At 44.8% G+C, this 27841-nt stretch overlaps 1 protein-coding gene across 1 annotated transcript in view; it reads right to left on the bottom strand.

Moving 5' to 3' along the window:
- The window catches only part of TMEM132D (transmembrane protein 132D), a 341293-nt gene that overhangs the window by 229369 nt on the left and 84083 nt on the right, over nt 1-27841 (bottom strand). The window contains exon 2 of the mRNA XM_075568700.1: nt 25994-26879. Coding sequence (XP_075424815.1) covers nt 25994-26879 — 886 coding nt within the window. The remainder of the gene's footprint in view (nt 1-25993; nt 26880-27841) is intronic.

Genomic DNA, 27841 nt, shown 5'->3' with positions numbered 1-27841 from the left:
CTCTGTCTGTGTGTCTCTCTCTCTCCTCTCTGTCTGTGTGTGTCTCTCTCTCCTATCTGTCTGTGTACCTCTCTCTGTCTCTCTCGCCCCTCTCTCTGTCTCTCTCGCCCCTCTCTGTCTGTGTGTGTCTCTCTCGCCCCTCTGTCTGTGTCTCTCTCTCTCTCCCCTCTCTGTCTGTGTGTGTCTCTCTCCCCCCTCTCTGTCTGTGTGTGTCTCTCTCCCCCCTCTCTGTCTGTGTGTGTCTCTCTCTCCCCTCTCTGTCTGTGTGTGTCTCTCTCTCCCCTCTCTGTCTGTGTGTGTCTCTCTCCTCTCTGTCTGTGTGTGTCTCTCTCTCTCCTATCTGTCTGTGTGCCTCTCTCTCTGTCTCTCTCGCCCCTCTCTGTTTGTGTCTCTCTCTCTCTCCTCTCTGTCTGTGTCTCTCTCTTCTCTCTGTCTGTCTCCCACACTCTGAATATCTAAGTTTACCCTATATATCTTAATTGAAATATACCTACACTCTCAAGCTTCACGCGGGAGACAATCGGAATCCCCCCTAACCCAGAAGACAGGTATTGAACACCTCCCGTCCAACATATAACATTGCGGGAATGCGGGTACCTGGATATTGAGGGACTGCGGATCAGGTAAGATCCCAGGCGGGATTGCTGCTTTAGATATTGTGAAGTGGGGGCATCCAGACACTGGTTAATGGGTGCAGGAAACTAGTCACACACACGCACCTAACGAGGGCTAATTGTAATTTTGGGGGGTGGGACTAGGGATGGCTATGGGCGGGGCTAGGTGGCGAGTAGATTTTTTGGTTCGGCGAGTGGATTTTTGGGTGATTTGTATATCACTGTATATATATATGTAGCCCTTTTTCTGGACACCTACCTAAGGGCTACCGGTCACTGTCTAACACCTGTGGCTCCAGGAGATCTGAGCCTCCGCTAGCTGGGAGCCTGGGGCAATACACACTCATAACATAGCGCAGCGCCTCCACTTACCCAGGATCCCCAATGCGAAAGATTTACCCTGGGCAAGAACCATACCATACATCGTGGAACAACCAAACTTTACTGCATCTGTCTGTGGCACCTCCTTGACAACACAACATGCATATATATATATATATATATATATATATATATATATATATATATATATATATATATATTAGAAAAAGAAAAGAGAAAAAGCGCCCGATCCTTGTGTAAAATCAGATGAACATTTTAATAAAATGATGAAAACGTTGTATGGTGCTCTAAAGAATGTTTCTGACCCATTAAATAAGCCTGTACTGTGGGAACGCATCCTTGCATTTTTTGGCATAGCCCTGTGGATCTAGTGCTCCGTTTTCTCCCCTCCTTTGGAACATTTTAATAAAGCATGGACAAGACAAATGCACACTTACAATTTGTCTGATAAAAACAAGCATTTTATGGGACCTGCCCATGCACCAAACGAAGACTCCACAGTCACCTCCGCTCTGCAATCTCACGATAAATTCGTATTCCAGTATTTGAGAACGCCGTTTTCTCCAGGGTGTATATCAACCATCCGTCAGGAGCTTCTCAGCAGCGTGTGTCCGCCATTGCTCCCACGCATGTGGTACTGGATACCGGAAGGACTTTCCCTGCGTTTCCTTGGTCTCTCTCTGGTGCTTCATCAAGGGATCCGTCAATCGGAAGAAACGCGTAGGGCATGTGGTTTCAAAGAGCTACGTTTGGTGAAATAGCTCGTGCGTCTGCTGCCAGGAGAGGGAGGACGTTCCCTGAGCCACACACAGCATCTTATGCTGGAACAACAGACTGTATACCTGAATTTCCGGAGGGACATCTGACTGTGATGCATCGGTAGCAGTGAGGTCTGATGTACTGAAGTAAACATTCAGCGAGCAGCTACTTGTTGGCGCATGGGTTTACCCATACAATGCTTAATTTGCATTGACAAAGTGTGAGTGTGCATTTGTCTTGTGATTTTTATTAAAATTTTGTTACCAGGTTTTACACATGGATCGGGCGCTTTTTCTCTTGTTTCTCCAATAGAATTTGCTTGGAGGTTGCTGACCCCAAAAAAGAAGGAGCCCGGACGTTGTAATCTCCATACAAAATCATCAACTTTTTTTGTGGAAAACACAATTTTTCATCATTCATCATTCATCATTTTTTTATTTAAAATATATTTTTTAACACACAACAATTATACATATACAAATTTTTTTGTATTTTTATATTTTACACACACTCACCATCAATACTTATGACCACCATCTGAGTTCCTATATATATTTTATAATAATACATCTTTACAATTGTTTTATACGGGTCATCTGTGCTAAAATTTGTGGCGGTCTGTTTGTTGTCAGGGTGTTACGCCGGTGCTGCCCGCAGACCAGACCCGTCCCCTGTGCTGAGGTGGGACGTAGGGATACACGCACCCGCAGCAAAGGGAGCATGTCCGGAGTGTGGTGTTATTGTTGCCAGGCCAGGTATAGTAGTCAAGACAATACTTGCCGGTACCGGTAGTAGAGAAGGAGTAGTTATTGCCGTTGCCAAGATCAGGGATGCCAGAAGTCACGAAGTCCAAGTAGAGCCAAAGTCGAGAGCCAGAGGGGGTAGTCGTCCAATCCGCGTCAATACCTGAGGAGTCACTGAGAGAATAGTCAAATGCTTCCATACAGAACTATGTCGAGCGACGAGTGATGGGAAGCACAGGCATAATAAAGCTGGGCAGGCCAATGGGAAAAGGGGGCAGGCCTGGAGGACTGCAAGGAGTCCTCCCTGATAGGAGAGAGGTGTTACAGCCCAGCTGATTGTAATCATTGAGTTGCCTTGAACTGTGTGATGCTTGGGGGCGACGCCTCACTGCAGCAGCAGTGGTTAAAAGTGCTCTGTTGGGCGTGTGCTCTGTAAACTGAGAATGCATGCACATAACGTCTGGGGCTGGCGTGCGTGTAGGAGGGCGTGGGCGCGACCGGCGCTGAGCAAAGGAATCGCCGAGGGGAGTGATCCCGCGACGGCGGCGGGGGCGAGGAGCCGTGGAAACCGGTAAGGCAGGATTGTTTATTGTGTCCAGGGTTTCCTGCCGGAGAGGGAGTGCTTTGTGTGAGAAGCGAGGAGAACGCCGATTCCTGACAGTACCTCCCTCTTCAGGAACGGCCTCAGGACGGTCCAAGAACGGTTTCTCTGGAAACTTTTTCCTGAAGGACTTAAGAAGAGCCGGGGCATGAATATCCTTTGAAGGTACCCAGGATCTCTCTTCAGGGCCAAAGCCCTTCCACTGCACCAAGAACTGAAGCTGACCCCTGGATAGGCGAGAATCCAAAAGGGAGTGAACTTCGTATTCCTCGTTATTTTGTACAGTAATGGGATTCGGTTTACGAGTCTGATCCGGAAAGAAGTTACTGGAGATAAATGGTTTTAAGAGGGACACATGGAAGACATTGGGAATCTTCATACTGGGTGGTAGTTGGAGCCGGAATGCCACAGGATTGATTTGTTCACAAATAGGGAAGGGACCCAGGAACTTAGGTGTCAGTTTAGGAGATGGTACCTTGAGGTGGATATTCCTAGAGGAGAGCCATACCAAATCCCCTGGTTTGTAACTGGGCGCCGAACGACGACGACGATCGGCCTGTAGTTTCGATCTGCGGGAGGAGTTGAGAAGGGTAGACTGAATCCTGGACCATGCGGTTTGGAGGGAAGAAATGCGTTCATCTACGGCTGGTACTCCAGAAGGAATGTTGGGGATGGGAAGACAGGGAGGGTGGAACCCATAATTTATAAAGAAGGGGACTCCCGGGTGGACTCGTTTTTTGCAGAATTGACGGCATACTCTGCCCAAGAGAGAAGTTGAGCCCAATCATCCTGGAAATCGGATATAAAACATCTGAGGTACTTCTCCAGGGATTGATTGATTCTCTCCGTTTGTCCATTGGACTGAGGATGATAGGCGGAAGAGAAGGAAGAAGAGATGCCCAATCTCTTCGTGAAAGCTCTCCAAAATTTGGATACGAACTGAGAACCTCTGTTAGAAACAATGGACGAAGGAATCCCATGAATCCGGAAAATGTGCTCCGTAAAGATATCAGCACGAGCGGGGGAGGTGGGTAATCCTTTAAGTGGAATGAAATGGGACATCTTCGAGAACCTGTCCACGACCACCAAAGATAGTGTTCATTCCTCTGGACCTGGGCAACTCCACGATGAAATCCATAGAAATGTGGGACATGGGGCAGTCGGGAACTGGAAGGGGTAACAGAAAACCCTGAGGCTTTTGACAGAGAGTCTTGCTTTGAGCGCACGTGGGGCATGCGCGGGTAAATTCCAGAATATCTTGAGACATCCTCGGCCACCAGAAATTCCGACGAATGAGATCAGTAGTCTTCTTAAAACCTGGATGACCTGCAGATTTAGAGGAGTGACCCCAAGACAGGACTTCTGGAACAAATTTGGATGGTACAAAGAGTTTGTTGTCGGGAACGACCAAGTCCTTGGGAATGCGTCTCTGGGAGTGCAAAATCTTGTCAAGATTCTTGAAAGTGGATGTGGCGAGAATCCTCTCATGTGGAAGGATAGTCTCCAACGATTCCTCTGGCCTCTCCTCAGAAGAATGTATTCGGGAGAGAGCGTCTGCCTTTACGTTCTTGGTCCCGGGGATATAGGACAGGTGAAAATCGAATCGAGAAAAAAAAAAGAGCCCAACGAGCCTGTCGCGGACCAAGGCGTTCGAGCATTCTCTATGTAAAGAAGGTTCTTGTTGTCCGGGAGAATAGTAAACGGCTCTTTCGACCCCTCCAGCAGGTGTCTCCACTCTTGAAGAGCCATCTTCACGGCCAGAAGTTCCCTGTTACCCACGTCATAGTTCCTCTCGGCAGACGAGAATTTTTTGGAAAAATATGCACAGGGATGTAACATATCTTGGGACGTGAGTCTCTGAGACAGAACGGCACCAGCGCCGCAATCAGAAGCGTCCAGTACAAAGGGAAGTTCAATGTCGGGATGACGGAGAATAGGTGCGGATATAAAGGCTTCCTTAAGTTTCTCGAAGGCGGCGATGGCCTCGGATGACCAAGAAGAAGGATCAGCTCCTTTTTTGGTGAGCGCAGTAAGGGGTGCCACAATGGTGGAAAAACTCTGTATAAACTTACGATAATAATTAGCGAATCCTAAAAAACGTTGTATGGCCTTGAGAGAATTGGGTCTTGGCCATTCAGTGACCGCTTGAAGTTTACCGGAGTCCATCATAAACCCCTCATCTGAAATGATATACCCCAGGAACGGAGTAGAGGTCGTATGAAAGGTGCACTTCTCCAGTTTAGAGTATAAATGGTGTTCACGGAGACGGGAAAGGACGTAGGAGGTGTGGCGTATATGGTCCTGGAGATCTTTGGAAAAAATCAGAATATCATCCAAGTATACAATAACAAAAATATTGAGTACCTTACGAAAGACGTCGTTGATGAAATCCTGGAAGACAGCGGGAGCATTACATAAGCCGAAAGGCATTACCAGATATTCGTAGTGTCCACTACGCGTGTTGAAAGCCGTCTTCCATTCATCCCCCTTCCTGATGCGCACCAGGTTATAGGCACCACGTAGATCCAACTTGGAAAAAATCTTGGCCCCCTGTAATTTATCGAACAGTTCGGTAATAAGGGGAAGGGGGTAACGATTTTTAATAGTGATGTGGTTTAAACCCCTGTAGTCAATGCAAGGCCTCAACGACCCATCCTTTTTCTTGACAAAGAAAAACCAAGCCCCTGCTGGGGAATTGGAGTGACGAATAAAGCCTTTCTTGAGATTCTCCTGGATATATTCATCCATAGCGTGAGATTCTGGTAACGACAAGGGGTAGGTCTTGGTCTTGGGTAGGGAGTAGCCAGGAACTAGATCGATTGGACAATCGTAAGTCCTGTGTGGCGGCAAGAGGTCTGACTGTACCTTATTGAAAACGTCCCGGAATTTATGGTAAACGGAATTTAGAATAACTTCGGGAACAGAGGTATTGGCCAGCAGTTGATGAGTCTCGCCTAACCTCGGCCTCCAGGAAATGGGAGCGGAGGAAGTCCAGTCAATGAGAGGATTGTTAAGCTGTAGCCAAGGAAGACCAAGGGTGATGGGTATCCCAGGAGCGTGAATGGCATCGAGAACTAAGGTCTCCTTGTGTAGATGAGAAGACAGAAGCAAGGGAGCCGTCTCTAAGGAGATGTGGGCCGGGGTAAGAGGACGTCCATCGATACCGAGGAGTGCGATGGGAACCTTCTTTCTCACTAGTGGTATGCGGTTAACCTTGGCGAATTCTAGATCCACGAAGTTTCCTCCAGCTCCTGAGTCAATGAAAGCGACGGTAGAAGTCTTGAACTTATCGCCTGAAAGGAAGACTGGAAATGTAAGTTTCTTAGAGAGTTCACCTTTAAGAAGGGGACGTGGAGACATTAAACCCAGAGAGAGCCCCTCTGTACTCACTGGGTGTTCCCGTTTCCCGGACACAATGGACACTCCCGAACCCGATGTTCCATGGATCCGCAATAGAAACACAATCCCCCGGCGTGGCGGAACTGCCGTATCGGTGTGCGGATGCGTTGTACCCCCAATTGCATTGGCTCTGGCAACTCCAGTGCAGGACGAAGAGGTGTGGTAGCACTTGAGGGAGCAGGAGTGTTGCTGGGAGTACTGGAGAACGGAACTGGAAAGTTAGGGAAGCGAGTGCGCTGACGCTCTGAGCGGCGTACCTGGATGCGTTGATCCACTCGGATGGCCAAATCAATCAGGACCTCCAGTTGATCCGGCCTGGATTGGCGAGAGAGTTCGTCCTTGATGGGATCTGCCAGGCCTTGCCAGAATACGGAGACGAGAGCCTCTTGTCCCCAGTTAGTCTCGGCTGCTAGAGTCCGGAATTCCACAGCATACTGCGACACCGTTCGCCGTCCCTGCGTGATCTGGAGGAGAGAAACAGATGCCATCTCCCGACGAGCGGGGGAATCGAATACCCGTTGAAACTCAGCTTTAAATGCTGGGTAATCTTGGGTAAGGTCAGAACGTCGCTCCCAAACCGGTGAAGCCCAAGCCAGGGCGCTGCCAGTGAGGAGGATATAAATGTAGGCTACTTTCTTGCGATCAGTATTGTAGAGATGGGGGGCCATTTCAAACTGCACTTCACACTGGTTTAGGAAACCCCTACAATCTTGCGGTTCACCTGCATAAGGCTTGGGAGGAGGAATCCTTACATCTGAGCTGCTAACTGCGCTTGCGGAGTGGGGGCTTACATCTGGCGGGGTCGCGGTCGGTACCCTGTCTGAGAGTACTGCGACCTGGCGTGTAAGTGCCACAATTTGATCCGCCATGGCCTGGTTTTGCTGAAGCAGATTAGAGAGAAACTGCTGTAGTTCGGTCTGGTCTGCGTCTTGTGGGCTCGACAATGTTACGCGGGTGCTGCCCGCAGACCAGACCCGTCCCCTGTGCTGAGGTGGGACGTAGGGATACACGCACCCGCAGCAAAGGGAGCGTGTCCGGAGTGTGGTGTTATTGTTGCCAGGCCAGGTATAGTAGTGAAGACAATACTTGTCGGTACCGGTAGTAGAGAAGGAGTAGTTATTGCCGTTGCCAAGATCAGGGATGCCAGAAGTCACGAAGTCCAAGTAGAGCCAAAGTCGAGAGCCAGAGGGGGTAGTCGTCCAATCCGCGTCAATACCTGAGGAGTCACTGAGAGAATAGTCAAATGCTTCCATACAGAACTATGTCGAGTGATGGGAAGCACAGGCATAATAAAGCTGGGCAGGCCAATGGGAAAAGGGGGCAGGCCTGGAGGACTTCAAGGAGTCCTCCCTGATAGGAGAGAGGTGTTACAGCCCAGCTGATTGTAATCATTGATTTGCCTTGAACTGTGTGATGCTTGGGGGCAACGCTTCACTGCAGCAGCAGTGGTTAAAAGTGCTCTGTTAGGCGTGTGCTCTGTAAACTGAGAATGCATGCACATAACGTCTGGGGCTGGCGTGCATGTAGGAGGGCGTGGGCGCGACCGGCGCTGAGCAGAGGAATCGCCGAGGAGAGTGATCCCGCGACGGCGGCGGGGGCGAGGAGCCGTGGAGACCGGTAAGGCAGGATTGTTTATTGTGTCCAGGGACTCCTTGCAGAGAGGGAGTGCTTTGTGTGAGAAGCGAGGAGAACGCCGATTCCTGACACAGGGGTCTACTGTGGGGCTAGTACACACCCAGGCGCTGTTGAATCATTCAATTTATATATATATATATATATATATATATATATATATATATATATATATAGCGCCATCTATGTATACACAGCACTTAACAGTAGTAACGCACGTCACAAAATAATATAACACATAATGGGAGTCATCGCTTCAGACATAGAAATAACAATAGGAAAAAGGAGTCCCTGCACCTAACAGCTTACAATCTAAGTGCTTACAAGTGCAGTTTGAAGGTTAACACTATAAAGCAGGATGCCAGATACTAATGTTATAAGAGAAACTCAAATAGGCACCTAGGGGGATCGCTGCTAAGTGGAACTGCACCTGTAAAGGCTGAAATGTGTTTTTCTTTGCTAGCACTGCAGTTTTCAAGTGCCCTTACTTGATCCCTTAGTCTAGTTGCATTCACTTTATCACTTGGTTGGGGATTCAGGTACACCTCTGTGACATCTCCCACTATTAGATGAAAGTGTGATGGATGGCATGAGCTACACCTGCAAACAAGGCTCCTCACAGGTTATCAGTGCCAATCACACCTACCATCTGTCTTCCATTTACCCAGCATAAACCTGAACAATCCCCTCTCTCTTTCTCATTGTTTTATTTTCTTATCACAGAGGAGCATCTAATGTTTTCTCCGGTGAGGACATTGGGTTATAGGAAAAAAAAAAATAATGAATGGATTGAAGAGGATTGATCTCCTATCTTCTCAGGACAGAATCTGTCAGACAACAAGGAAAAACGCGTAGCCTTATTGTGTTATTTTAGCTCAGAATAACCTACCTAATCAGCAGCAATTAATTAAGCCTTTATCAACCAATGGAAAAATGTCCCTTTTCTAGGTATTTGTTTTGTTTCATGTCTACAACATAATCCCTTTGCTGACCTGAAAACTAATTAAGGTGCCTCAAGTGCTTCCTCAATTTCTTCTCGTCTGTGCTTTTGTGCCGTTGGTTCAGTATTAATATTACCAGCTGTTTAAATGGATTGTACAGTATGCTTACATTGAAATGTACAAGGGGTCTGCGAGATCTGAAAGTGCTGTACCCTCTTACCTGTTAGTCCATTGAAGGTGCATTCCCACAGTCAGTTGAATTTTTTAGGGGCCAATGAATGGGGAAGTGTTTATCAGTCAAGTGTTTTCCCCCCTTATCCCACTGTGTCCTTATCAGAGAACAAAGATAAGGGGAGGGGGGGGCTCTCGCTGATCACACAGAGATATCACACAAAAGGGAGCCGTCAAAGGAATTCAACCCCCTCCCAACTCTCACTTTAATACAATAAAATAAAAATATGTGTCTCAATTACCCAGATGAGACAACATAACCATGTCACTGGAATTAGTCACTTTGGTTCTAGGAGGGATTGCCCATACAAAAGATCTCACGACCTACCGCAAATCTGTACCTTTCCAAGAGCAATACGACTGCTGGGACTTGGACAACATGCTTACAATGTGACCTATGTACCGGGTTGGTCTTTCATGTTCACAATGTACTTACTTGCCCCCTCAAATATGTTCTCTACTGCACTTGCTTCTATTGTATTCTGAAATTCTCCCATTATTGTATTACAGGCAGTCCTCGCTTTCCGACGTTTCAATTTCCGCTGAATGACATAACCGACGCTTTATAATGCATACCAATGGGCAGTTTTCTGATGCCAGAACGCTTTATCTGAGGCTCACCGACTCTCATATCCGACTCTTTATAAGACAAAGCAATGGGCAGAGAATGGGTTACACTTTACGATTATTCACTATTCAAAGAATAGCTTTCACTGAATTCACTGCTCAAAGAACTAGATTGGCCATCACTTGAGTCTAGGCGCGAAGTTCATCTTTCCTGTCTTGCCTTCAAATACTTTCTGGGCAAGCTACCCGTCTATCTGAACAAGCTCCTCACCCCTACCACATGCAGCACTTATCATCTGAGATCTGACTCCAAAAGACTGTTCACGGTCCCAAGGTTCAGCATAGTATCCGGCCGCTCCTCCTTCTCTTTCCGTGCACCCGACAACTGGAACAATCTACCGGAGACTCTCACAGCCGCCACCAGTCTAAGTTCTTTCAAAACTAAAGTTGTCTCATGTTTTAATCTGGTCTGTAACTGTTACATATGCCTATGACATATATTATCTCTTACTGTGCATGCAATGTCTTGTATATAATGTATAACTCTGTTCACTTAATGTAACTATGTATTTGTAACCATGTATTTGTCATCATAACTCTGTGCCCAGGACATACTTGAAAACGAGCGGTAACTCTCAATGTATTACTTCCTGGTAACACATTTTATAAATAAAAAAATAAAAAATATTCAACGCTATGTACAAGAAGGCATTGTGTTAGATCAGGGGCGCGCAAACTTTTTCGCGTGCGCGCCCCCCTACCTGTGAGAGCTCCAGCATTCGCGTCCCCCCTCAACTTGAACCCGGCGTCAAATGACGCCGCAGTTAACGTGACGCCGCCACATCATTTGACGCATGTTGTCATGGCGCCGTGTGATGTCACATGACCCCGCAGCGTCATTTGATGCCGCATTGCCAGGCGACGCGACGCCAAAGACCCGGCTGGCAGCAGGTAAGTTGGTTACAGAGGCCTCACGCCTCCCCCGGCATTTAATTTAAATGCCGTGGGGAAGAGCGCGGGGCCTCTGTAACCGCTGCGACCCCCTAGTAAATCTTGCGCCCCCCAGTTTGCGCACCGCTGTGTTAGATAACGGAGGGCTGCCTGTATAGTGGAAATTCTCCAGGCCAGGCACTCCCTAATTCTTATGGTTTAACTTTCTGTTTAAAGCACATGTGTAGCTTGGTATATTATTTCCCTCCGGTGTCCTTATTATAATTGTATAAAGCACTGCATACATTGCTGGTGCTATATAAGCAAATTAATACATACACACAAAGCATTCTAGTTAACTTCCCAAATATCTTCAATTTACAGTTTGGTGAATTTGCCAAATATACACAACTAACCGAACCTCAAGGAGAGAGGACCCGCTTATCTGTTTCTCTTCAATCCAATTCACTTACATGTATTTCTACTGTCTCTGTGAGTCATCTAACGCCATTTAGATTATAAGCTTTTAAGGGCATGGATCAGTGTCTACCAAATTTACCTTTCAGATTCGATGATACTCCAATTTTATATTATATCACCCTCTATCAATGTTATATTTACTATATATACAGGCATACCCCGGTTTAAGGACACTCACTTTAAGTACACTCACGAGTAAGGATATAAATAGGCAAACGGCAGCTCACGCATGCGCCTGTCAGCACGTCCTGAACAGCAATACCGGCTCCCTACCTGTACCGCAGCTGTGCGCAAGCGGGGAGACTATAGAGCCTGTTACACATGCGTTATTTACATCAGTTATGCACGTATATGATGATTGCAGTACAGTACATGCATCGATAAGTGGGAAAAAGGTAGTGCTTCACTTTAAGTACATTTTCGCTTTACATACATGCTCCGGTCCCATTGGGTAGGTTAATGCGGGGTACGCCTGTAGGTAGTTACCTGCATACACTAAAAATGTTGATACCACATGAAAAAAAGCTATACATGCATATATATATATACATACTTTAAAGCAGCAATACAGGTTAACTTTATTTATTTATTTTTATTACAGGTTTGAAACGGGGTCTCCAGAGCTGAACCCCGTTAATTTCAGCTCCGGGGACCCCGTTTTCCAGAGATACATACTACCATATTGGTGTCGGTATCTATGCACTCAGAGAAATGTTGTGTCTAATCTAATGGCGGCTTTAAATGTCCCGCGTCGCACGGGCCAATAGGAAGCCGTTACGTCATCCGGTGCAGCCTCCTATTGGCCAGCGTGAGCATGGGGCTTTAAACTTATGTAATAAAAAAAAAAAATACATATCTTTTTTTAAAAGCTAAGCAGTATCGCTGCTTGAAACGGGCCATAGGAGAACTTTTGCCAAATGTGTTTGTTATAATCATTATTGTAAACATTGAGATTAAGAAAATGAAACCTTGCAACCATTACAATTTGCTGATATTTTGATAATCTAATTTAATATTCCAATGCATGCTAGCATTTTAATCCATAAATGAAAAAAAAAATGATTTGCTTGCGTTTGACATAGACATTGCTATAAACAATGTTGAATGTCATTTGAAAATAATGGTTTGAACGTGCTGGATGCACTTCAAACAGAACTTTCATAATCTTTGTCAAACAGGCAGAAGCAGGAGACATTTTCACTACCATGTTATTTACAGGCTTTTAGAGCAGAAAGAGAGCGAGAGAAACACTGCCTGAAACGAAGAAATAACTTGTTTGGCATGATGGCTGAATTATAATCTCCCACAAGGAAAGAGAGGCTGTATGTTTTAACCACCAATTACAGATAAAAACACCAATCCCGCCTACTCGTTTCTTCTTCTTCTGAACAGCGCTATTTGTAGCTCCAGGGTCCCTCTGGATCCTGAGATACTTTTTATCGGTTCAGTTGCTGGAGTCTCAAATAATAACGGCTACCAAATCCCGCGGGCCAATAGGAAGCAGCAATGTTATTGGAAGGGTGGCATTGCAACGCCCCCATTGGATGACAGTGGGTTCCATCTACAGAAATGCAAGATGGAACCCCAGCAACTAAACTGGTAATTAACTTTGGGAAACGGGGGGGGGGGGGGGGGTGGAGAGTAAAAATAAAATAGAGACTCTGCTTCGGTTTGAATTCTTTTTTTAAAAAAAAGTAGTTTTACAAAGTCAACCGACATTGCATCTGGTGTGTATCCGAGTGCTGCAGAGCAAGTTAAAAAGCTTACTAGGACAAAAGGGTAATAACTTTACTTCATATAGCACTTTTCTCCCAGTGGGTCTCAAAACGCATCTCAATTACAGTATAGCGCACGGTACGCAGCACGTAGGAATGTTACAGGCACATGCAAAGCAAGAAAATGCAATGGTAAATGCATTTGTGCCAGCCGCCGTTGGCGATGCATTAGAAAGGCAAATGCCAAGTTCTGCAGCTCAAGGCTTCCAAAGTTAGATGCCATACTTTGGCCACACAGCTGAATGTGCTATATTGTCCTACATAAACTACCATTGGACTGATAGAGAGGCTCATAAAATGAACTCATAAATACATCATAATTTTGCTTGGTATCTGTAATAATAATAATAAATAATAACTATTTCATATAGCGCTTTTCTCCCAATGGGACACAAAGCACAATTACAGTACAGCGCACGGTACGCAGCACATAGAATGTTACAGACACCTCCACTGCCCGGGTGATCTTACAATCTATGTTTTTTGGTGCCTGAGGCACAGGGAGTTAAAGTGACGTGCCCAAAGTCACAAGGAGGTGACACCAGGAATAGAACCAGTTTCCCTGATTCACACTCGGTGTCATTGTTTGCAGAGTCAGTGTCTTTACTCACTGAGCTGCTCCTTCTTTGTGCTGTAGGACACATTAGCCAAACATTGCAGCAAAAAAAGAAACCTTTAATTTATTACAAGAACGTGCAAAAAGCGCACACAGTAATTTAGTAAAGAGGTGCCCTCTCTCCCCTAGTTAACATTGCTCGGATTAGGATATTCCTTATCAAAAAAAAACTCTACCGAACACATGTCAACCTCCAATCCCTGTCTTTTTCATACAGGACATCGTTACCTTTGTATATGTTTCCGCCTGTTTGTCCCTATTCCTAATGTAATTTATATCCTTCTGTTTCCACGCTGCGGAATGCGTTAGCGCTTTTATAAATATACAGTTAGAATAACCATTTGCCTCTAATAAACAATTTTGAATTCCTTTTCTGTATTGGCCTTCAACGTCCTCCGAATGTCCCACCCTACAGCGCCAATCAAATCCTCTGAACTCTTCCACCATCCTGCCAAACGTTTGCGTAATGTTCTCTCATTCCTAAAATCTTTTTGACACCAACATCCTCCTACCAGTGTATCTCTGTCCATTAATAGGCATCACACTCTGTCTTTTGATATATGCACCTCAAGTTAAATCCCAAGAATATTAAAAGCAGGTACTGGGAGACGAAGAAATAAACTGAAGACTACAGCACCCGTCACTAAACGCACCCATTCCCGCTGGCATCTAATAATGTTATTTTTATCATCTCTACATGTATCTATGTATGTCTTTATTAATATAGCTCCATAAATGTACATAGCGCTTCACAGCAGTAATACACGTGACAATCGTATTAATAACAAATAATACAAATAACAGATCATGGGAATAAGTGCTTCAGACATAAAAGTAACATTTAGGAAAAGGAGTCCCTGCTCTGAAGAGCTTACAATCTAATTGGTAGGAGGAAGATACAGTAGGAGTGCATTCTGGTAAGTGCGTCTACAAGGGGCCAAGTTTGATGTATCAGGTGGATAGTGTACAGTATACATGGCTTCACAAAAATACAAAAAACAGCGCACAACGCTCATAGTGCATTAAAAGGTATCTTTAGTAACCAAAATAAGGAGGTAAGTATTGTGCGTACATTTAAATAAAATAAACAAGCATTTCAGGGTTATTGTTACCCAAACACCAACAGACGCACGTGATAGTCTCGTGGCTCTCTCCTCACTCCAACAGCCTCGGTGTAGGGCCTGGACAATCTCCAATCCAGTCGCTGGTATTTCAGCCCTTCGCCTTGAGGTAGGGCTTGTACAGTCTCACGTTTAGGTGAACAGCAGTCCAGACAGATCTCCGTTTAGATGCGCAATGCCCGTCAATGCACAGGTCTAGTTTGCAACGGAGCAGCGAAGCGCACGCTGTTTGGCGTCCTGATCAAACACTTCCGGGTCTGTGACGTCATATAACCGCGAGAGTTCGTCACAAGTCTACAGATCACCGGACCGGTTCTCTGGGAGTGCTGTGATGTAGAGGGTTCGCAAGTTCTTTAGTCCAACGCGTTTCGAGACCACATGATGAAGAGACCCATGTGGTCTCGAAACGCGTTGGACTAAAGAACTTGCGAACCCTCTACATCACAGCACTCCCAGAGAACCGGTCCGGTGATCTGTAGACTTGTGACGAACTCTCGCGGTTATATGACGTCACAGACCCGGAAGTGTTTGATCAGGACGCCAAACAGCGTGCGCTCCGCTGCTCCGTTGCAAACTACACCTGTGCAGTGACGGGCATTGCGCATCTAAACGGAGATCTATCTGGACTGCTGTTCACGTAAACGTGAGACTGTACAAGCCCTACCTCAAGGCGAAGGGCTGAAATACCAGCGACTGGATTGGAGATTGTCCTGCCCTACACCGAGGCTGTTGGGAGTGAGAAGGAGAGAGCCACGAGACTATCACGGGCGTCTGTTGGTGTTTGGGTAACAATAACCCTGAAATGCTTGTTTATTTTATTTAAATGTACGCACAATACTTACCTCCTTATTTTGGTTACTAAAGGTACCTTTTAATGCACTATGAGCGTTGTGCGCTGTGTTTTTTGTATTTTTGTGTGCTTATAGGGGGGACCAGAGCCATCCCTGGTGTCACAGCTGCAGACGCTCCATATACTTCAATTTATATTTAAGGTCACCTATTAAATTACATCACATTTATCACTTCACTTATATATATTGTAGTTGCGCACCTTTACTTTGTTCACCTTTTCAATACATGGCTTCAACCTGTAAGGATCCATTGCAGGCTCCGCACCCGTCAAGGTCCAGTCACCTGATTGGTTCTAGTCTCTCTCCTGCCTGCAGGGGCAATCCGGCATCTGATTCGGCGGTCCTCCTATTTAGGCTCTGCCCTTCCACCAGGAAGTTGACTGAGCATAATCCTTGTGACGTGTGCTGGTCACATTCCCTGTTGCTTCCCCTTGTCCTGCATTGCCCGGTTCCGGTTTACTACCCAGCTCTCCCCAATCTTCAATCTCGTCTTGCCTTCTACTGCCCTGCACTCTACAACCCTGGCCGGCTAGCCACCGCCACAAACTTGCACACCGGACGTGACTTCGCGGCTCCAGGTCGGTGTTTCCAAATCCCCACCTCGGCCTCGCGGCCCTGTCCTGTTTGTGGCGAGCATCCGTTACACAACCATCACAGTTAGGCAATCACTTCCTCAAGCGAAGAATTCCACTATTCCAATGTCTGGGAATCAGACATTTGGTCACGGCCGTCTACCGGGACCAAGTCTCCACGTGCGGACCGGTCGACAAGGCCACTCCACCGCTGGACACTCTTCTGCCAGTCGTTTCGACAATATGGTAAGTTAATGTAAGGGCTTTTAGCGGTTAGGGCACGGGGTTAAGATAGGGGTATTAAGGTAAGGGGTTATGTTTTTAGGGTAGGGGATTAGGGTAAGGGGTTTTAGGGAAAGGGGTTAAGGTTTTAAGGGTAGGGGTTAGCATTAGTATTGGGGGTTAAGGTAAGGGGTAAGGTCAGGGGCTTACATTGGCGGCAAAGCAGCCAGCGGAAAGATGTCCCTGCGGTGAGGTGAGGTGAGTGGCGGCAAAACGGATCACGACCAAATGTCCTCGACCGCCAATGTCCACTCGGAGGTCTGTGTTTGCATTTCGCATTCTTACACCAACTTGAATAATTGCCTGGGGGTATACAGGAATTAACTGATATCATCAGTCCTTGGGTCATAGCCACCAGGAGGGAGGTCTCAGCCTCCTGATAGATAACAGTGACAGGTGTGTGCGCTGGAAGCAGTGAGAAGAATAATGTGCACGCAATGACTGGCCCATTATGCCCGTATTGTGAGAGCCGGGCATGATTTGAATATGCAACACAAAGCTCAGAACAGCGCTGGCATGTTACCCATCAAAGAGTCAATAGAGCTGCCCTTTCATTTATATGGTGAACATTATTCCCAATACGCAATTTGTAATGTGTGTTAGATGATGGATAAATGACCTTTAAAAAAAAATGTATAAAGGGCTCCCTTACAAGCCACGTAAACTGGAGAAAACCCCTTCATGTGATTTCCCACAACTACTTGAATCACAATGCACTTGTCTTCCTAAAATACCTTCAACAACTGCTAGATTTATTATTAACTGACTCTGAAGCTGCTGTTTCGTTACATATTCATTTCCTCGTTGTCAGTCAGGCTGCAGCACACTACAGTTAAAGGGTTAAGTAGCATGGACGGGGGGGGAGGGGGGTTTAGTGGTCGCTGTGTGTATAACAGCGGCGTGGGTAACTCCAGTCCTCAGGCCACCAACAGGTCAGGTTTTCAGGATATCCCTGCTTCAGTCTTCGACTGCACCACCTGTGCTGAAGCAGAAATATCCTGAAAACCTGACCTGTTGGTGGCTCTTGAGGACCGGAGTTGTCCCACCCCTGGAGTACAATGTCACCGCTGTTCTCCACTCTTCTAAAAGGCACACAACTGGATGTCACCTAACAGTGCAGCTTTATCCCAAGATGAGTATTTTTGACTGGTTTACCCTAAAATATTTGATTTAGCCAAGAGCTTGAAGCGCATTGCAGCACTTAAAAAATATCGGGCTTGTTTACATTTCTCTCGCTGCATTAAGAGAGCTGTAATGAGCCTAAATTTACTTCCCCCACAGACATATCTGTAATTCCTTTTATGTTTTCTAGCAAGACCTGATTGATTGGCTGTTGCAATGGTCGTTTGTGTGTTTTTTAATGGCAGCTTTTAATGTGCCCAAATGCACATTTTATTCCACAACACAACTCCGCATTGTCGCTCAGTATCTGCAAAAATATTTTATGCGCGTTATCACACTGCTGCTGAAAGCCTCAGTAACAGCAAGGAAAATGTTAATTATTGCTAAACTCTATATATTGATGGACACTACGGAACCTGAAGAGATCCTACATGTAGCACTCTCTGTGGGGAAAAAAGGGAGTGGACTGATAGTCTGTGAGATAACAGATATCTCCACAAGGAGGTCAATTGACCAGAGGCTGACCATATATTGACATATATAGTATATGTCCACATAGGACTAAAATTCAAAACAGTACAATTTGAATAATTTTTTTAATTATTATTTTTTTTCTTTTCTTCCCAAAGCTTTATTGCTAACGGACAGACAAACAGAGACAGACACGTGCCCCCGGACGATGGCTGACTCGTGGTGTGATGCAGTCGCGGAGGCAGAGGGACTGAGGTCTAATGCGCAGGCAGGGGGACTGAGGTCTGATGGAGGCAGAGGGACTGAAGTTTCCGGCGGACGCGGAAACCCTGATCGTGACAGCGGCCATTTTTTGCGATCCCGGTTATAACACGGTCTCATTATGTGGACCCCGAGCACCGAGTTATAACAGAATTCAGCTGTATTTGTAACCATGTATTTGTCATCATACATCTGTGCCCAGGACATACTTGAAAACGAGAGGTAACTCTCAATGTATTAGTTCCTGGTAAAACATTTTATAAATAAATAAAACAGCTCCAATCAAGGCTTCCAGTTTGCTAGGCTGGGGCAGGCGGATTAACTCATCTCTGCTGAGCTTTACCTTTAAGTATCAGACATCTCCCAGTCTCCTTTGGCTAGCTGTAAAATTAACATCCTCCTCCTTTTCATACTGCCTTCTCCTTAGTATGGGCCTCTTTCTACGTTTGGGCAGGGAAGCCAAAGTTCTCAATTCAATAAATCATTATTCATTTGTTACCACTCTCACTGGTTTCTCACCTACATACACACATGCCACAATGGAGCACAGGCATTAAATGAAAGTTCGGGTTATCGCAACAGTTCCAATGTCAATGCTCATTCAAGTCAATCAATACAATTATCTACAGGCTCAGACCTGTGAGATGATCTCATCCTATTAGAATTAAAAGCATCAACTCTTGTGACCACCATTTCTTTTATTTATGGCATATATCCTTGCCCTTTCCAAAGCGATTATTATATTTAAAACCCGATGCTCTGTTCAAGGGGAAATAAGCTTTGGAAATACGAAGTGTTCAAGAGGTCAAAATGGAGTTCTCCCCAGAGCCGACTGCAGTCTTAACGTTATCATGGTAACAGAGATGTACTTAGCGGGCAAGATACTAACATTAAGAGAGTAAAAGGGGTAGTTCTTCCTGCCTGCAGGAGTTCTCCAGAGCTGAACAGCGTTCCCTTTAACTCGAAGGACCCCCTGCTTCCCGAGATCATTACCGGGAAAAGAGCCGCCCCTAACATCCCCTCCAGGGAAACAAAATGGAGGTTTAGACATCTCCCATCACGTGAGCCAATAGGAAGTTGTGACATCATCCTTTGCAGCTTCCTATTGAGCGCCATGTGGGTGACTGAAAGCATCTAGGAAGTAGCGGCAGTATCATCTCCGGTTACCATCTCGGGAAGCAAATCCCCAGAGTTCAAATGAACAGGGTTCAGGGTCACAGACCCCCCGCTTCCAATACGTGTTAAAGAAAGTGGGGTGCCTTTAAACCAGGGGTGGGGAACTCCAGTCCTGAAGGGCCACCAACAGGTCAGGTTTTAAGGATATCCCTGCTTTGGCACGTGGCACGATTGTATCTTAAAACAAAAAAGTGTTTTCCTGGTCATTGCCTCGTTCAACAATTCGACAGGGAACATTGTTATGTGTAACTCAAAATGACATGGATGGCTTTTATAGTGATTTTTTTAACAGCGTTACTAAAAGGACAACCTTACTGGACAAGCAGAATGCCTGCAGAACATTTGCTTTCAGCGCTGAAACACCAGGGTAGGCACTTGAAATGGGTCACAACAGAACTGGCCAGCTGGGCCTCAGCCACAAAACAGACAGCAGATCTGCTCAGCTGGGCCTGCATAATCTATTATACAGCATTAAAACAATGAAGATTACATTTGTTTAGTGTTCTGGGAAACAAATTAAATGCCTGGTGCATTGGAAAATGGTTGGCATCTCAGCTCTCACAATACGTTTAATTTACAAACGAAATAGGCACTATAGCCCTTCGTGGGACATCTCTATACACAAATGAGTACTTAATCCAACAGTTCATACCAACCCTGTTGAATAAAATATATGCTGCAGTGTAATGTTATATTACAAATAACTATGCAGCACTTAAAACTCTGGCTAATAACTTCTGCCTACTTCTAATGCTCCTATTATAGAAACTATCGATGGCTTACTTCTCCCCCTACCCCTTTTTCTGTACATAGGTGGAAAGCAGGTGGTCCCCAGAGCTGAACCCCATTAATTCCAGCTCTGGGGACCCCCATGGTTCTTGAGATCCTGACTGGAGAAGATGCTACTGATTATTTCCCTTTATTTAAATGCCCAGCGTCACGCTGGCCAATAGAAAGCGATCCCGGATGTTGTCATGGCTTCCTCTTGGCCGGTGTAACACTGGTAAAGTCAAGCGCCATTTTGTTTGATTGGTACGGGTGATGGGGGGGCGGGGAACTCTATCAGAGGCACCTTACTCTGTATACATCTCCAGAACCAGAGGATCTCCGGAGCAGAAATTATCAAGCTTTAACTCCAGAGACCACATCCTGGCAAGAATCTGCGTGTCGATATCTTTGATATTTTCTCCTAGGCAGGAGATTTGGGTAATGAATGACGAACCTCCGAATTTTTATATAATGACACGTTTATTTCTTTTTTATGGGGCATCCTATTTTGACCTACACCTCAAACGTGAGGTTTTTTTTTACCATCATCTTGTATACTGTAGTCATCAGCAAGGAGCCCCCTTAATAATACGGTGAATCCTAATGATTGCTGACAGTGGAATCTGAAGTTGGTAATTACTTTAAAATTAGTGGTCGAGAAAAATACAAAAAAAACTATCATCATAAGTTTTTATTACAGTTCATTGGGTGCTTCCCTGTAGTGCCTTTCTAATGGATAGCCTTGCATTTCAAATAACAAGACGCTGTTCTTTTATTTATTCTTGTATAACCATTCCACGTTAAAGCTTGTTTGCAATGTAAAAAAACAGACAAAGCATTTTTTTAAATGACTACACCTGACCTAGCATTCCAATGGCAAAATCAGAGAAGAGCCTCTTACCATAAAATGTTTTTTTCTTAGCCTGATCAGAGAAGTGCTAAGCTGTCCTGATCGTGAATGTTTGTGCAAATAAAGCTTGTTTTACATTGGGTCCATTTTTTTAATATTGGCAAAATCTGGCGACATTTTCCAAACGTGTCAATGGCTTTGCAAAACCTGCAACATTTCTCAAAAATCAGCCAAACAGTGAAAAGTTACATAACTGTTTTCCTACATTATTCCAATCCGTAATGAAATGACCGATCGTCCTTTTAGCCTTTTTACCATCATTGTGTGGGCCACCAGACAAGATTGTAAGGATGTTAAGTTACAGACTATTTGATTAGCACAATACTAACTGATCAGCACTAACGAGTTAGCATAGAAATGACAAAGTGAGTTTCTCAATTCAACACATAAATAGAGCAGAGGGTTTTCAGCTCCCTGAAGTTAAGCATTGTGCTAGCCGGGACATGTTACATGTACAGTTCGCTACATCCGGTGCTATAGATTCCATCTGTTCAGAGTCTAATTTCCAGCCCAATGGAGCAAATGCAATGGTAAAAGCCTTTGTGCCAGCCGCCGTTGGCGATGCATTAGAAAGTCCAATGCCAAGTTCTGCAGCTCAAGTCTTCCAAAGTTAGATGCCATACTTTGGCCACACAGCTGAATGTGCTATATTGTCCTACATAAACTACCATTGGACTGATAGAGAGGCTCACTAAATGGACTTTGAACTCATAAATAAATTTAAAAAACTGGTGATATAATTTTCATGGTATCTGTAATAATATTAATAACTTTATTTCACACAGCGCTTTTCTCCCAATGGGACACAAAGCGCGTCACAATTACAGTATAGGGCGCGGTACACAGCACGTAGAAATGTTACAGACACAGTCCCTGCCCAGATGAGTTTATAACCTATGATTCTGGTGCCTGAGGCACAGGGAGATAAAGTGACTAACTCAAGGTCACAAGGAGCTGACAGGGGGAATTGAACCAGGTTCCCCTGATTCGCCAAACTCAGTGACATTGTCCATGCCTTTACTGACTGAGCAGCTGCTTCAGCAAACTGCTTCAGTAATACAGAATCCTTTTATACACAAGCTGACTCACTGATGCGTTGAGTGGTTATTTTAATGTAAAACTGTGCAAAACAACTTTTCTCCACCAGCTTCAATTTCATGTTTTAGTGATTAAAGGTACTTTTCAAACTACATAGGAGAAAAGGATATACAGACGGAAATGTAGTTATCTCTTGATCTAAATCCAACAAAAACAATCCTAGTGGATAATAACGGCTAGTCAAAAATGGCACCCAACTGTTCCAATTTAAACATGATTTATTCTACAAAAAAAAGAAGAAGAAAAAGAACACAATAAAAAGCATACCTGGAATTAAAGATTAATACAGATTTTTTAATATAAATAGTGAATAAAAAGTGAGAAATGACATTAATAGATGTTTCACTATAGGGTGTTTAATCCATTTAGCTCTGGCAGCAAATGCCAAAAAGGATTGTAGATTATCTATCAAATTATAGATGTTACCAAAGGCTCCAGTACTTTTCGGATCACCTGGTGTATTAATTATGCGTAAGAAATGGCAGGAGTTGTGTAAACAATGAAGGGAAATATTGATACATGTTTGCAGCTTCTCAGATAATGAAGAACTAGTGAGTTAGTTGAGTATTTCAAGGAGGTAAAAAAATATTGCCATGGTAACAAACAGACTGCATTCAACCAGCAAATGGAACATATGTAACATGCACAGCAGGAAAACTGCCATTTCTAAAGAATAATAAAAAAGGAGATAAGTGTCTTGTTTTGTGCCCATAGCTTTCTTCCACATTGGTCAAGGTCTTTTGTTGTGGAACAGTCTTTTTAATGCCTTTGATAAAGGATGTGCCGCAGTCAAACTAAAAACAGATTGATTGTGATAAGAATCTGATTAGAGCCTGATCAAGAGGTTCATATTTTCTTAATATCGGATTCTATATATAGCCCAGGTTCCCCCTCTGGGCTCCCCCTTGGCCTTCCCTTACCTCTGCAGCAGCTGTGGGTGACCGCCGGAGGGTGCCCGACAGATGCCCGGTATGCCGGGAGTTGCGGTGAGGAGTGCACGAGCGTGGCGGTAGCGTCATGGAGGCGACTGAGTCGCATGAGGCTTTGAAAAGCCGTCATAACGTGATCCACATAGCGGAGCGGATCCCGGCACCCCCTACTGAGGTAAGAATCTCAAGAAGTAGGGGGTCCCCGGAGCGGAACTTAATGGTTTCAGCCCCGGAGACCCGTGCTTCAATCCTACGTACAAAATTAAAAAAAAAAACTGCTTGGATTGATGCTGTAAAGTGGATAGAGAGGGTGTTAGTGGGATATGGAGGGAAAGGGTATTCCAGAGGTGTGGGGCAGTCAGTGAGATAGATTTTAGGCGGGAGAGGGTTTTATATACAAAAGGGGGTAGAGAGAAGACATCCTTGAGCAGAACGCAAGAGTCGGGATGGTGCATAGCGAGAAATTAGGGCTGAGATGTAAGGGGGGGGGGCAGAAGAGTGGATAACCATAAAGCAACAGTCCAAGCTGCCGTTTAAAAAAAAAATCCCCTTTAATATGTGCATCAATATAATCCACACAATAAGTAATTAGCTAAATTGCCAATCGATCCGTTCTCCTGTGATCGATCAGCGAAGATTCAGCTCGGGTGGTTCACTAAATGGCTATCTCTCTGTAGATAAGCCCCTGATGAAGACTTAGGCCTCGTTCAGGGTGCTGGCTTCGGAGGGAGGGCGTGCTGCCGTGCGTGCTGCCGTGAGAAACAAAGTATTCAATTTGAATACTGGTTTTCAGGGTAGCAACTGCCCTGTCTCCGAAGCCAGGAGTTGAAGCTGACTACAGTTTCAATAAACAAAAATTTCGTTTTTTGGAGCTGCAGCAGCGTCACAGGGACCAAGGCAGCCAACGAAATCATTCTTCAGAATGATTTCATGACTGCAACTTGGATACTTACCCTGCCGTGTGTAACCCCACCCCCTCCCCAACACTGAAAAGTCTGCTGGGGGATAAACACAGATCGCCCAGCAAACTGCAGCACTGCCTCCCTCACGCCCTCCCTCCGAGTCCTGCAGCTGACACCCTGAACGAGGCCTTAGCAGTGGAAACGCGTGTTGGGTGATATCAGTGATCACTAAAGAGCCCTTGTTGATGACATCTGGAGTGGAGGACAACCTTAATCAGCCCAGTACCTGCTGTGACGGCCGTGGAGTGGATGCTGTAGCTGTGAATATCTTGTCTGACCCTATGACCCAGGGTGGTCTGAATGCTCTTAAACAAAGGCACTTATGTGTTTTTAAAATTAAAAACGGTATTATACTATTTTGTTTTCCCCTTTTTTTATGGATTTCCCCCCCTCTATATGGATCTGGAGTACCTGTCTGGAGATATAAGTTGGTAACTTTGAACAACCACAACGCTTTCATTTCACGTTAAACACGTGAGTGCAAATTTTATAGAACTTCCAGCATTGAAGCTATTTTGTTGGAATAGACAATATTGCACTATTTTGTGTTTTCAATTTCTTTTTCATGTCCTGATGTGATTTGCGCACCTGTTTCTCCTTCGTTTGCTGATTGAATTTGGTTTGAATTCTACGTCAGGAGCTGCACTCATTAAGGATAGTATATCATCTGTGTTACTTTTGATTTATTTGTGATATTATTTGCGCTTGTTTTTTTATTTCAAGAAGCTACATTAGGAGAGTGATTTCAGCAGGGGAGACGCTGAGACAGATTTAGGAAAGAGTTGAGTTATTCTGGCAGCAGCGCTTAGGATAGATTGTAGGGGAGACAGGTGAGAGGCAGGAAGACCGGACAGCAGACGGTTACAATACTTGAGACAGGAGAGAATGAGGGCCTGCGTTGGAGTTTTAGCAGTAGAGCGACAGAGCGTATCTTTGCAATTTTACAGAGGTAAAAACGACAGGTTTAGCTACGTTGTGAATGTGAGAGGAGAATGTGAGAGAGGAATTAAATGTGACCCCTAGGCAGCGTGCTTGGGCTACTGGGTGTATGATAGTACTGCCAACAGTAATGTAGAAGAGGGCAGCAGGGCCAGGCTTGGGAAGAAGTTTGGGGAGCTCCGTCTTTGACATGTTAAGTTTAAGTGGGTGGCAGGCCATCGAGGGTGATATAGCGGAGAGATATTCAGAGAGTTTGGTCTGTACAGCAGGTTTAAGGTCAGGGGTTAAAAATATACATTATAATGTATTAATAAGGTATCAAATATTATTATTTTGTCCAGTACAAGACAGAGACATTCTGTGTAAAAAACATTACAATATAATAGCACATTTTCACAAAAAAACATTCCTACTTCTACTTTATGACCTCGTAATGCTTGTAATAATTAAGATAGTTTGTCAAGTGAATATTACTTGTTGATCCTAAATGTAAGCAGAGTTTACAAATGCAATGCCAGGGGTGTGTCCCACAGTATGTATGGGGACGAGAGAGTTTAACAAGCCCTGTTTTAATCAAAATATTAACATTGGTTAAATAATGAAGATGTATTTCATCGGTTTCTTTATTTTGAATACATTTCCCTATTTTGATCATTTCCCTTACTGAACGACTTGGTACCTGAGATGAGGATCTACACATCTTCCTGTGAATAGAAGCAAATCAGAGCCCAATATAATCCAGTAACTCTGTTAATGACCTGGCCAGAACAATAAGCTGCCAATGTAATGTAACATACACTTCCTTATTCATACTAACCCTATGTTTTAGTCATCTGGACAGTTAAAAACAATAAATAATAAAATAATAGTTGAATCTTAGTTTCACCTGTAACTTTCTTACCTTAATTTAAACTTGGTTTGTGTTGAATTTTTAGCGATCGACACAAAATATGTCAACGTGTCCCCTTTTTTGACACTCCGGGCTAAAGAATGGATGACCACATTACCATCTAGTTGCACTTCCATTAAAGAATGGTTGGTGCATGCCTGGTAAAGGTAAACGCTTCCAATCCTCTGCAAGGGTGGACCAGAATCATCAATATTATTTCGTGCTGGTCCTATTCCACTCTTCCTTGTGTACTCCGTAACACATTGCTCTTTCTCATCACTTGGTTGAATGGTATAATACAACTCCACGGCACTCACGTCAGGTTGCTCAATCATTTTTTTATGACCAGCGACCACCGTTGGTGGGTCAAACCAGCCAGAGAGCAGCTCCAGCTCAGCCACACATAACCCCAGGTCACCCGTTAACTTGCAGTTTCCCTTCACTTCTCTCGTCTCGCGAAAGGCAAACACCCGTACACAAGGAAGTCTCTCTGTGGTGCTGTAGTCGTCCCAGTCTCGCCCTACAATATAAAACAATATCTGAACTTTGGGTCTGGTGGGATAAATCTTTGCATTGATGATGTGTGTTTTCATCTTCCAGTTAAAAGTAAATTTATCTGTAGATCCAAAAAGACTGGGTATCAAGAGTAGGTCTTGTGGCACAGCCTGTTCTACCACAAAGGGGCCATAGCTGGCATTCACAACTGGTTGTTTCTTGGCCTTGTAAATAACGAAGGATTCAACTCTAGATTGCAAAGTAGAATTCCTCATAATGTCCTGGTTTGCTTCTTTGAGGAAAAAGGAAACGTCAGTCTGATGGATGGTATAGCTCACAGGCAGGTAGGTAGGGAGCAAAGAAAACTTCTGGATGTTGTCTAATATTCCACGGCTCTCTGTCACTGTTGAGAAATAAACAAAATACAATTACAGATTTTCAGTTTCAATGTAGTTTCATTCAGTGTTAAAAGAAGACGGGTGAGAAACGCAACAATGAGCGTTTCTTAAATTACACGCCATGCATACCAAAATGTGTTCCTTTGCGATAAAACACCCCGAAAAGAGAGACCCATGTGACTTGTATTCCTCCCTAAGCAAACCGATATACAGTACATGCAGAGATACCTGCGCACAAAAAGGAACACACCTAAAATACCTGGGAAATAAACTCATTCGAATATACTTTGCATGCAAATTAACATATCAAGTGTGTTCCTTTTTGTACACCGGTACCTGCCCACGGATCTCTCAGCTCTCCAGGAAAACACATTTCTGGAAGAGAGTTGGACGCCGATGCAAGGCAGTGCTGCCACACTGGACGTGTGGTATAAAGGAGAATGAGGAGTCCAATATGAAACCTACATATATTGCTTGTGCTATCAAGAAGGAAAGGAAGTTCTATTGTCAGCGAGAAGTTAGTTTGCCCGGGGAAGTAATGTAAAGGGAAAAAAAGAAGAGGCGCAGGAACAGTGCCCCGGGGAACATCTACATTGAGTAGGAGGTGGGCCTGGGGGGGAGGATGGGGGGGCAGGGGGAGGGGAGGATGGGGGGAGTAGGAGGAGGGACAGGGGGAAGGGCAGGACGGGGGGGCAGGACGAGTAGGTGCTAGAAAAGGAAATACTGAAGAAGCGGTCAGATAGATAGGAAGAGGACCGAGAGAGGACAGTTCCATGAAGGCCAATGGAACGAAGAGTATGAATTAGGAGTAGTATGTACAGTAGTATCAAAGTATCAAAGGCAACAGAGAAGTCTGGTAATATTGGCAATGGAATCTGTTGCTGTGATTTTGCCTTGAGGTGGATCATTGGAAACTTTTATTAGAGCAGTCTATGTGGAGTAGTCAAGGCGGAAACCAGATGGAAGT

Source organism: Ascaphus truei, chromosome 13 (genome assembly GCF_040206685.1).
Source record: "Ascaphus truei isolate aAscTru1 chromosome 13, aAscTru1.hap1, whole genome shotgun sequence".
Taxonomy (NCBI): domain Eukaryota; kingdom Metazoa; phylum Chordata; class Amphibia; order Anura; family Ascaphidae; genus Ascaphus; species Ascaphus truei.
The sequence above is the reverse complement of the archived record's forward strand: the minus strand, read 5'-3'. Positions and strand labels throughout refer to the sequence as shown.